This window comes from Panulirus ornatus, chromosome 46, assembly GCF_036320965.1.
Source record: "Panulirus ornatus isolate Po-2019 chromosome 46, ASM3632096v1, whole genome shotgun sequence".
Classification (NCBI taxonomy): domain Eukaryota; kingdom Metazoa; phylum Arthropoda; class Malacostraca; order Decapoda; family Palinuridae; genus Panulirus; species Panulirus ornatus.
Genome location: NC_092269.1, coordinates 11,911,682 through 11,924,597, shown reverse-complemented (window position 1 = coordinate 11,924,597; position 12,916 = coordinate 11,911,682). Strand labels below are relative to the sequence as shown.

The window sequence follows — 12,916 nt, the reverse complement described above, 5'->3', positions numbered from 1 at the left end:
CCCTCAACCCTACTGAACCTATTAAACCTTGCTCTTATTCACATTTACACTCAGCTTTCTTCTTTCACACACTTTACCAAACTCAGTCACCATTTACTGCAGTTTCTCACATGAATCAGCCACCAGCGCTGTATCATCAGTGAACAAAAACTGACTCACTTCCCAAGCTCTCTCATCCACAACACACTGCATACTTGCCCCTCTCTCCAAAACTCTTGTATTTACCTCCCTAATAACCCCATCCATAAACAAATTAAACAACATCATGCATCCCTGCTACAAACCAACATTCACTGAGAATCAATCACTTTCCTCCCTTCCTACACGTACACATGCCTTACATCCTCGATAAAAACTTTTCACTGCTTCTAACAACTTGCCTCCCACACCATATATTCTTAATACCTTCCAAAGAGCATCTCTATCAACTCTAACATATGCCTTCTCCAGATCCGTAAATGCTATATACAAATCCATTTGCTTTTCTAAGTATTTCTCACATACAGTCTTCAAAGCAAACACCTGATCCACACATCCTCTACCACTTCTGAAACCAAACTGCTCCTCTCCAATCTGATGCTCTGTACATGCCTTCATCCTCTCAATCAATACCCTCCCATACAATTTACCAGGAATACTCAACAAACTTATACCTCTGTAATTTGAGCACTCACTTTTATCCCCTTTGCCTTTGTACAATGGCACTATGCAAGCATTCCGCCAATCCTCAGGCACCTCACCATGAGTTATACATACATTATATAACCTTACCAACCAGTCAGCAATACAATCACCCCCTTTTTTAATAGATTCCACTGCAATACCATCCAAACCCACTGCCTTGCCGGCTTTCATCTTCTGCAAAGCTTTTACTACCTCTTCTCTGTTTACCAAATCATTCTCCTTAACCCTCTCACTTTGCAAACCACCTCGACCAAAACACCCTATATCTGCCACTCTATCATCAAACACATTCAACAAACCTTCAAAATACTCACTCCATCTCCTTCTCTCATCACCACTACTTGTTATCACCCCCCATTATCCCCTTTCACTGATATTCCCATTTGTTCCCCTGCCTTACACACTTCATTTACCTCCTTCCAAAACATCTTTTTATTTTCCCTAAAATTTATTGATACTCTCTCACCCCAACTCTCATTTGCCCTCTTTTTCACGTCTTGCACCCTTCTCTTGACCTCCTGCCTCTTTCTTTTATACATCTCCCACTCATTTGCATTATTTCCATGCAAAAATTGTTCAAATGCCTCTCTCTTCTCTTTCACTAATAATCTTACTTCTTCATCCCACCACTCACTACCCTTTCTAATGTGCCCACCTCCTACGCTTCTCATGCCACAAGCATCTTTTGCACAAGCCATCACTGCTTCCCTAAATACATCCCATTTCCCCCCCACTCTCCTTACGTCCTTTGTTCTCACCTTGTTGCATTCTGTACTCGGTTTCTCCTGGTACTTCCTCACCAAAGTCTCCTTCCCAAGCTCACTTACTCTCACCACCCTCTTCACCCCAACATTCTCTCTTCTTTTCTGAACACCTCTACAAATCTTCACTTTTGCCTCCACAAGATAATGATCAAACATCCCTCCAGTTGCACCTCTCAGCACATTAACATCCAAAAGTCTCTCTTTCGCGCACCTATCAATTAACACGTCATCCAATAACACCCTCTGGCCAACTCTCCTACTTACATACGTATACTTATGTATATCTCTCTTTTTAAACCAGGTATTCCCAATCACCAGTCCTTTTTCAGCACATAAATCTACAAGCACTTCATCATTTCCAGTTACAACACTGAACACCCCATGTACACCAATTATTCCCTCAACTGCCACATCACACATCTTTGCATTCAAATCACCCATCACTATAACTTAGTCTCATGCATCAAAACTACTAATACACTCACTCAGCTGCTCCCAAAACACTTGCCTCATGATCTTTCTTCTCATGCCCAGGTGCATATGCACCAATAATCACCCATCTCTCTCCATCTACTTTCAGTTTTACCCATATCAATCTAGATGGAGCATCTACTTTCAGTTTTACCCATATCAATCTAGAGTTTACTTTCTTGCACTCTATCACATACTCCCACAACTCCTGTTTCAGGAGTAGTGCTACTCCTTCCCTTGCTCTTGTCCTTTCACTAACCCCTGACTTTACTCCCAAGACATTCCCAAACCACTCTTCCCCTTTACCCTTGAGCTTCGTTTCACTCAGCGCCAAAACATCCAGGTTCCTTTCCTTAAACATACTACCTATCTCTCCCTTTTTCTCATCTTGGTTACATCCACACACATTTAGACATCCCAATCTGAGCCTTTGCAGAGGATGAGCACTCCCTGCATGACTCCTTCTTCTGTTTCCCCTTTTAGAAAGTTAGAAAATAGAAAATACAAGGAGGGGAGGGTTTCTAGCCCCACCCCCCGCTCCCGTCCCCTTTCGTCGCCCTCTACACGTGAGGAATGCGTGGGAAGTATTCTTTCTCCCCTATCCCCAGCGATAATTCTGTTAAGTATACCAGGATATTCGTATGCATGAATGTTGATTGATAAAGTGATGGAAGTGACTGAAAGCAGAATTAGTGAAGAGCAAGAGGCTTTTAGGAAAGGTAGGGGATGTGTGGATCAGAATTTTGTGGTAAAGATAACCATGATAAATTATTCAACTACAGGTAAGAAGTTGTATGCAGCTTTTATGGATCTGGAGAAAGCATATGACAGAGTCAAGAGGATTGCTTTATCGAATGTGTTGAGGAAATATGATGAGAGTGTTTGGAGAACTGAGAAAAAGTTTCGGAATACATGTAGGTGTGGGGCAGGGCCATGTGATGTCACTGTGGCTTTCCAATATATATATGGGTGGAGTGATAAGTGAGACGAAAGCTAAACTAGGGAAAAGGGGTGCAGGGATGGAGTGTGATGGTGAGATATGGTGAATAGTGGCAAGCCTGTTTGCAGATGATAACATGTCGTTTGCTGAGAGTGGAGAGGAGTTGAAGAAGGTTGTAAGTGTGTTTTATGATGTGTGTAAGCACAGATGACTGAAGGTAAATGCAAGTAAAATTTAAGTAATGGTGTTTGAAAGGAAACACTGAAAGTATAAATTTTGTAATACCACAAAGAGTGAAAGAAAAAATTGCACTATATTGTGCTTTGGATATCGGGAAGGAAAGACTGGAAGATGTGAGAGAATCTAAGTACAGTAAACCCTTCATTTAATGGACCCAATATAATGGATTTTGGATCTAAAGGACAAAATAATAATACAGTATATCAATAAATAATAATAAAAAATCTCAAACATCAAACCATGCGCATTACTTCTCGCACTTGGTTTTGGTAGCATGGGGGAGACTTGCACTGTTTCAGTCTCAGTCTGCCTCAAGCTACTGTGCAACCAGGTTGTATAGTGTTTCTGTTATTTCAGAACTGACTTCATTTATCAAATAATTTTGTAATCCTTACAATTCAAAATGGCATCTAGTGATTGTAAGAGGTTCAATGAAAGCAGGCAGTCCATCCTCACTTTACTATAAAGAAGTATCCTTTCACAGGAGAAGGGTCGCATTGCCTCCATCTCAGTATGACTCCTGCCTCCAACTGCCTGATGAGCTGCCACAGCCACAAGCATTCCCATGCTGCCAGCTTGCCCACCACCCAACTATCATACCACCCACTAAACCCTACACCCCCTCACTAGATTTTAATAACTAAATGTGACGTTTTGTTTCAAAAAAAAATAAATAAAATTCAATAACGCATGAGGAAAATATACACACAAATCACTGCTCAGCAAAAATACCCTTCCTTTACATGCAAGCAGAACAAAAATGACAAATTAGTGTGTTCACTCTTCACAGGAACCACCATAAACATAATCTTACAAGTGTGTGGGGCGGTGTCTCACTTGGCGAAGGCGCCATCACCTGAGACTAGGTGTTGCCACAACTGGGGGCGATGTCACTGCTGGTGGGTAATCCCCATGACCCATGGGTGTAGTGGGAATCAGCAAAACCTGGGGGTGTATGTGACATCAGTTTTGCAAAGACAGGCACCCAGTGCCATCCAGCTTCACTGAATATTGTCTATGCAGCTTCACCTCCAGTACCACGTCCAACCTGTCCCACACCTTTAAAGCAACATCCTGCATGCAGACAGGTACCCACAGTCAGGTGGGGCAGCGTAGTGACGTCACCAGCTGGGCTGCCCTGCACACAAGCTTGGCTCTCTGCTATGGCCCACTCCCTGTTTTGCAGAGCAGTTCACTGCCAGTTTATCAGATAATGTTGCCAGGGCACCAGGACACCATCTCACAACTGTCTTCCTGCTGCTAGCTGTGCAGGTAACTTATCACCCCCTCTTAGGGGGGTGCTGAGATAATGGAGCTTTGTCTGAGTCACTTTGCTGTTGTGCAGGCTACCTGCAACACCTGTGTTGTGCCTAACACCCATTTGGCTGCCTTTACCACCATGATTCCCTATCTTCTGTAAGAAGCTTCCATCTCCTCACTGTCTAGATTGGTTCCCCCATCCAAGGCAATTTCCTTGGGTGCACTCCATCTCCTGAAGAAAGCAAGCAGCCTTGTGATTACTTGGGATTATCCTGCCTCAGTACAAATCCTACTCTGTGACATGTAAGAGGGACAACAAAAGCAGGTAGTACGTCCTCACTTTATTACCAAGAAGTATCCTTTCACAGGAGAGGGGTAGGTTGCATTCTCTTCAACCAGCTTTCGGCATTAACAGACACCCCTTCTCCCCTATTAGTCCATTAAATCTAGGGTTTACTGCATTTAAGATCTTTCTTGGGTAAGTTTGGTGATATGGAAGGAGAGATAAGGGAGAGAGCAGTACAGGGTAAAAGAGACATTGGGTCCCTTAACAGAATCATGAAGGGTAGAGGTGTAAGTATGGAAATGAAGAGAGGATTAAGGAACAGCATAGTCCTCCCAACCCTGACCTATGCAGCTGAAACATGGATATAGAAGGCTGTGGAAATGAGCTATTTAAGAGAGCATGTGGTGTGACTAGATGGAATGAAGATAGAAATGAAGGGGTGCATGAGAGATGTGTATGGCAGGAAATGCAAAGGGAATGAACTGTGGAATGGAAGAAAGTGTGAAACAATACTTTGAGGTGGACTGGGCAAGTGGAAAGAATGCAAGACTGGAAGTTTACAAGTAAAGTGTATGACAGTACAATTAAAGGGGTTGGTGTGAGAGGAAGACTACCTGTGACATGGGCAAACAGGGTGGAGGAATACTGGAGAGCGAGAAATGTGGAATGGTGTATGCGAAGGAGGCATGTAAGGACAGGGATAAGTGGAGACTCTTTTGCCATGGCCAAACCTTGATGGAAGTTCCTGTGGGGAACAGGCATCAGAGATATAGATAGATGGATAGCTTCGTTAGTGACCATACAATACAGCAATATTCATTTCTGCTTCTTATACGTACATCAAACATTATCATCGATACGTTTCTGATACTTAGTTTCTCATCTTTTTAACTTTTGCCCCACTTTACCTGTTGGGCTTTTATATGGTACTACTTGTGAATCCATCTTTGTCCCTTATGTTTAAATTCTTCTTTCTTTCTTTTCATCATACCTAATAAAGTAACATACTGTATAATGAATTCAGGCAGCCATTTGGCTGAAAATACATAGTTGAGATACCACAGAACTAAGAGAGAGAGAGAGAGAGAGAGAGAGAGAGAGAGAGAGAGAGAGAGAATGGTCTGGCTTCCCTCAGCCATTCCCATCACCACCCTGCAACGCATGAAATGGCACCCCCTTCCCCCTGCACACACAAGGTAGCACTAGGAAAGGACAACAAAGGCCACATATGTTCACACACAGTCTCTAGCTGTCTTGTCTTATGCACCAAAACCACAGCTCCCCTTCCACATCTAGGCCCCACAAAAATTTCAATGTTTTGCCCCAGACACTTCACATGCCTTGGTTCAATCCATTGACAGCACGTTGACCCCAGTATACCACATCGTTCTAATTCACTCTATTCCATGCACACCTTTCACCCTCCTCTATGTTCAGGACCCGATCGCTCAAATACTTTTTCACTCCATCTTTCCACCTCCAATTTGGTCTCCCACTTCTTGTTCCCTCCACCTCTAACACATATATCCTCTTTGTCAATCTTTCCTCACTCATTCTCTCCATGTGACCAAACCATTTCAATACACCCTCTTCTGCTCTCTCCACCACACTCTTTTCATTACCACACATCTCTCTTGCCCTTTCATTACTTACTCGATTAAACCACCTCACACCACATACTGTCCTCAAACATCTCATTTCCAATACATCCAACCTCCTCCGCACAACCCTAGCTATTGCCCATGCCTCACAACCATATAACATTGTTGGAACCCCTATTCCTTCAAACATACCCATTTTTGCTTTTCAAGATTACGTTCTCGCCTTCCACACATTCTTCAATGCTCCCAGAACCTTCGCCCCCTCCCAACCCTGTGACTCACTTCCACTTCCATGGTTCCATCCACTGCCAAATTCACTCTCCAACATCTAAAACACTTCACTTCCTCCAGTTTTTCTCCATTCAAAATTACCTCCCAACTGATTTCTCTCTCAACCCTACTGTACCGAATAACCTTGCTCTTATTCACATTTACTTTCAGCGTTCTTCTTTCACCAGCTTCAGCAATTTCTCACTGGAATCAGCCAGTGTACTTGCTGTATGTGTACTTGCCCCTCTCTTCACAACTCTTCCACTCAACTCCCTAACAACCCCATCCATAAACAAATTAAACAACCATAGAGACATCATGCACCCCTGCCACAAACCAACATTCACTGGGAACCAATCACTTTCCTCTCTTCCTACTCGCAAACATGCCTTCCATCCTTGATAAAAACTTTTCACTGCTTCTAGCAACTTGCCTCCCACACTATATATCCTTAATACCTTCCACAAAGCATCTCTATCAACTCTATCATATGCCTTCTCCAGATCCACATATGCTACATACAAATTCATTCGTTTTTCTAAGTACTTCTTACATACATTCTTCAAAGCAAACACCTGATCCACACATCCTTTACCACTTCTGAAATGACACTGCTCTTCCCCAATCTGATGCTCTGTACATGCCTTCACCCTCTCAATCAATACCCTTCCATATAATTTCCCAAGAATACTCAACAAACGTATACCTCTGAAATTTGAACACTCACCTTTATCCCCTTTGCCTTTGTACAATGGCACTATGCATGCATTCCGCCAATCCTCAGGTACTTCGCCATGAGGCATACAGACACTGAATATCCTCAACAACCAGTCAACAACACAGTCACCCCACTTTTTAATAAATTCCACTGCCATACCATCAAAACCCATTGCCTTGCCAGCTTTCATCTTCCGCAAAGCTTTCACTACCTCTTCTCTGTTTACCAAACCATTCTCCTGACCTTTTCACTTCGCACACCACCTCGCCCAAAACACCCTGTATCTGGCACTCTATCATGTAACACATTCAACAAACCTTCAAAATACTCACTCCATTTCCTTCTCACATCACCACTACTTATCACCTCCCCATTAACCTCCTTCATTGGTGTTCCCATTTATTCTCTTATCTTAAGCACTTCATCTACCTCCTTCCAAACTTCTTTTTATTCTCTCTAAAATTTAATGATACTCTCTAAACCCAACTCTCATTTGCCCTCTTTTTCACCTCTTGCACCCTTCTCTTGACCTCCTGCCTCTTTCTTTTATACATCTCCCAGTTATTTACACTATTTCCCTGCAAATATCGTCCACATGCCTCTCTCTTCTCATTCACAAACAATCTTACTTCTTCATCCCACCACTCACTACCATTTCTAATCTGCCCACCTCCCATGTTTCTCATGCCACAAGCATCTTTTGCACTTAATCTCTCCTGGTACTTCCTCACACAAGTCTCCTTCCCAAGCTCACTTCTTCTCACCACTCTCTTCACCCCAACATTCTCTCTTCTTTCCTAAAAACCTCTACAAATCTTCACCTTCACCTCCATAAGATAATGATCAGACATCCCTCCAGTTGCACTTCCCAGCACATTAACATCCAAAAGTCTCTCTTTCCCGTGCCTATCAATCAAGACATTATCCAATAATGCTCTGGCCATCTCTCCTACTTACATACATATACTTATGTATATCTCTCTTTTTAAACCCCGTATTCCCAATCACCAGTCCTTTTTCTGCACACAAATCTACAAGCTCTTTAACATTACCATTTACAACACTGAACACCCCATGTACACCAATTATTCCCTCAACTGCCACATTACTCATCTTTGCATTCAAATCACCCATCACTACAACCTGGTCTTGTGCATCAGAACTGCTAACACACTCACTCAGTTGCTCCCAAAACACTTACCTCTCATGATCTTTCTTCTCATGCCCAGGTGCAGAGGCACATCTCTCTCCATCCACTTGCAGTTTTACCCATATTAATCTAGAGTTTACTTTCTTACACTCTATCATATACTCCCACAACTCCTGTTTCAGGAGTAGTGCTACTCCTTCCTTTGCTCTTGTCCTCTCACCAACCCCTGACTTTACTCCCAAGATATTCCCAAACCACTCTTTCCCTTTACCCTTGAGCTTCGTTTCACACAGAGCCAAAACATCCAGGTTCCTTTCCTCAAACATACTACCTATCTCTCCTTTTTTCTCATCTTGGTTACATCCACACACATTTAGACACACTAATCTGAGCCTTCGAGGAGGATGAGCACTCCCCGCATGACTCCTTCTGTTTCCCCTTTTTTATATTTATTTTTTTATTTATTATACTTTGTCGCTGTCTCCCGCGTTTGCGAGGTAGCACAAGGAAACAGACGAAAGAAATGGCCCAACCCCCCCCCCATACACATGTATATACATACATCCACACACGCAAATATACATACCTACACAGCTTTCCATGGTTTACCCCAGACGCTTCACATGACTTGATTCAATCCACTGACAGCACGTCAACCCCGGTATACCACATCGCTCCAATTCACTCTATTCCTTGCCCTCCTTTCACCCTCCTGCATGTTCAGGCCCCGATCACACAAAATCTTTTTCACTCCATCTTTCCACCTCCAATTTGGTCTCCCTCTTCTCCTCGTTCCCTCCACCTCCGACACATATATCCTCTTGGTCAATCTTTCCTCACTCATCCTCTCCATGTGCCCAAACCACTTCAAAACACCCTCTTCTGCTCTCTCAACCACGCTCTTTTTATTTCCACACATCTCTCTTACCCTTACATTACTCACTCGATCAAACCACCTCACACCACACATTGTCCTCAAACATCTCATTTCCAGCACATCCATCCTCCTGCGCACAACTCTATCCATAGCCCACGCCTCGCAACCATACAACATTGTTGGAACCACTATTCCTTCAAAGATACCCATTTTTGCTTTCCGAGATAATGTTCTCGACTTCCACACATTCTTCAAGGCCCCCAGGATTTTCGCCCCCTCCCCCACCCTATGATCCACTTCCGCTTCCATGGTTCCATCCGCTTCCAGATCCACTCCCAGATATCTAAAACACTTCACTTCCTCCAGTTTTTCTCCATTCAAACTCACCTCCCAATTGACTTGACCCTCAACCCTACTGTACCTAATAACCTTGCTCTTATTCACATTTACTCTTAACTTTCTTCTTCCACACACTTTTCCAAACTCAGTCACCAGCTTCTGCAGTTTCTCACATGAATCAGCCACCAGCGCTGTATCATCAGCGAACAACAACTGACTCACTTCCCAAGCTCTCTCATCCCCAACAGACTTCATACTTGCCCCTCTTTCCAAAACTCTTGCATTTACCTCCCTAACAACCCCATCCATAAACAAATTAAACAACCATGGAGACATCACACACCCCTGCCGCAAACCTACATTCACTGAGAACCAATCACTTTCCTCTCTTCCTACACATACACATGCCTTACATCCTCGATAAAAACTTTTCACTGCTTCTAACAACTTGCCTCCCACACCATATATTCTTAATACCTTCCACAGAGCATCTCTATCAACTCTAACATATGCCTTCTCCAGATCCATAAATGCTACATACAAATCCATTTGCTTTTCTAAGTATTTCTCACATACATTCTTCAAAGCAAACACCTGATCCACACATCCTCTACCACTTCTGAAACCACACTGCTCTTCCCCAATCTGATGCTCTGTACATGCCTTCACCCTCTCAATCAATACCCTCCCATATAATTTACCAGGAATACTCAACAAACTTATACCTCTGTAATTTGAGCACTCACTCTTATCCCCTTTGCCTTTGTACAATGGCACTATGCACGCATTCCGCCAATCCTCAGGCACCTCACCATGAGTCATACATACATTAAATAACCTTACCAACCAGTCAACAATACAGTCACCCCCTTTTTTAATAAATTCCACTGCAATACCATCCAAACCTGCTGCCTTGCCGGCTTTCATCTTCCGCAAAGCTTTCACTACCTCTTCTCTGTTTACCAAATCATTTTCCCTAACCCTCTCACTTTGCACACCACCTCGACCAAAACACCCTATATCTGCCACTCTATCATCAAACACATTCAACAAACCTTCAAAATACTCACTCCATCTCCTTCTCACATCACCACTACTTGTTATCACCTCCCCATTTGCGCCCTTCACTGAAGTTCCCATTTGCTCCCTTGTCTTACGCACTTTATTTACCTCCTTCCAGAACATCTTTTTATTCTCCCTAAAATTTAATGATACTCTCTCACCCCAACTCTCATTTGCCCTTTTTTTCACCTCTTGCACCTTTCTCTTGACCTCCTGTCTCTTTCTTTTATACATCTCCCACTCAATTGCATTTTTTCCCTGCAAAAAACGTCCAAATGCCTCTCTCTTCTCTTTCACTAATACTCTTACTTCTTCATCCCACCACTCACTACCCTTTCTAATCAACCCACCTCCCACTCTTCTCATGCCACAAGCATCTTTTGTGCAATCCATCACTGATTCCCTAAATACATCCCATTCCTCCCCCACTCCCCTTACTTCCACTGTTCTCACCTTTTTCCATTCTGTACTCAGTCTCTCCTGGTACTTCCTCACACAGGTCTCCTTCTCAAGCTCACTTACTCTCACCACCCTCTTCACCCCAACATTCACTCTTCTTTTCTGAAAACCCATACAAATCTTCACCTTAGCCTCCACAAGATAATGATCAGACATCCCTCCAGTTGCACCTCTCAGCACATTAACATCCAAAAGTCTCTCTTTCGCACGCCTGTCAATTAACACGTAATCCAATAACGTTCTCTGGCCATCTCTCCTACTTACATAAGTATACTTATGTATATCTCGCTTTTTAAACCAGGTGAGATATACATAAGTATACTTATGTATACTTCCCCTTTTAGAAAGTTAAAATACAAGGAGGGGATGGTTTCTAGCCTCTGCTCCCATCCCCTTTAGTCGCCTTCTACAACATGCGGGGAATGCGTGGGTAGTATTCTTTCCCCCCATCCCCTACCCTTCTTTTGGAAAATTAAAAATTGGAGGGGAGGATTTCCAGCCCCCCACTCTCTCCCCTTTTAGTTGCCTTTTACGACATGCAGGGAATACGTGGGAAGTATTCTTTCTCCCCTATCATACCTAATAAAGTATCATACTATTTAATGAATTAAAACAGTCATTTGGCAGAAAATAACATAGTTTAATGAATTCAGGTAACCATTTAGCTGTAACTACACAGTTGAGAAACGAGAGAGAGAGAGAGAGAGAGAGAGGGGGGAGAGAGAGAGAGAGAGAGAGAGGGGGAGAGAGAGAGAGGGAGAGAGAGAGAGGGAGAGAGAGAGAGGGAGAGAAAGAGAGGGAGAGAAAGAGAGGGAGAGGGAGAGGGAGAGAGAGAGGAGAGGAGAGGAGAGGGAGAGGAGAGGAGAGAGAGAGAGAGAGAGAGAGAGAGAGAGAGAGAGAGAATCCTTTAACAAATGAATACTTCTAGGAAAAATACCTTTCTCTGTGAACGAGTCATAGTCCATAATTTACTTTTCTCATCTTCTTTGTTTTTCTTATCTTCATTATATTCATCTTCATCATCATCATCATCATGTTCTTTCTGATCATCATCTTCACTGCCATCCTTTCCTTTCTTTTTCTTCCTTCGAGGGCTCTTTTTCTGTTTGTGAGCAGTTCGCTTTGGGGGTTCCAAGTTAATCCCAGCTTCTGCTGTCCAGTCTGAGTAGTCTGTGGACTGCTCATCAGAACTCGTTGATTCTTGAAGTTCCTCATTTACAACCTCTGATCCAGACCCAGAACTGCCTGAAGTACTGGAAGCGCCATCATTCTCTGGATCCTACAAACAGAAATACAGATAAGTACTTATTGAAGAATGTTATTCATTTTATTTATTATACTTTGTCGCTGTCTCCCGCGTTAGCAAGGTAGCGCAAGGAAACTGACGAAAGAATGGCCCAACCCACCCACATACACATGCATGTACATACACATCCACACACAGCACATATACATAACTATACATCTCAACGTTTTTTTTTTTTGTTTGTTTGTTTTTTTTTATACTTTGTCGCTGTCTCCCGCGTTTGCGAGGTAGCGCAAGGAAACATCTCAACGTATACATATATATACATACACAGACATATAGATATATACACATGTACATAATTCATACTGTCTGCCCTTATTCATTCCCGTCAACACCCCGCCACACATGAAATGACAACCCCCTCCCCCCACATGTGTGCAAGGTAGCACTAGGAAAAGACAACAAAGGCCACATTCATTCACATTGTCTCTAGATTAAAAAGGGTAGTGAGTGTTGAGATGAAGAAGTAATATTATTAGCGAAAGA

At 42.9% G+C, this 12,916-nt stretch overlaps 1 protein-coding gene across 6 annotated transcripts in view; it reads right to left on the bottom strand.

The window, feature by feature from the left end:
* Window positions 1-12,916, bottom strand: part of BRWD3 (bromodomain and WD repeat-containing protein) — a 385,638-nt gene that overhangs the window by 199,707 nt on the left and 173,015 nt on the right. For all 6 annotated transcript variants that reach the window (XM_071688832.1, XM_071688831.1, XM_071688833.1 and 3 more), the window contains one exon: window positions 12,059-12,400. In XM_071688832.1, coding sequence (XP_071544933.1) covers window positions 12,059-12,400 — 342 coding nt within the window. The remainder of the gene's footprint in view (window positions 1-12,058; window positions 12,401-12,916) is intronic.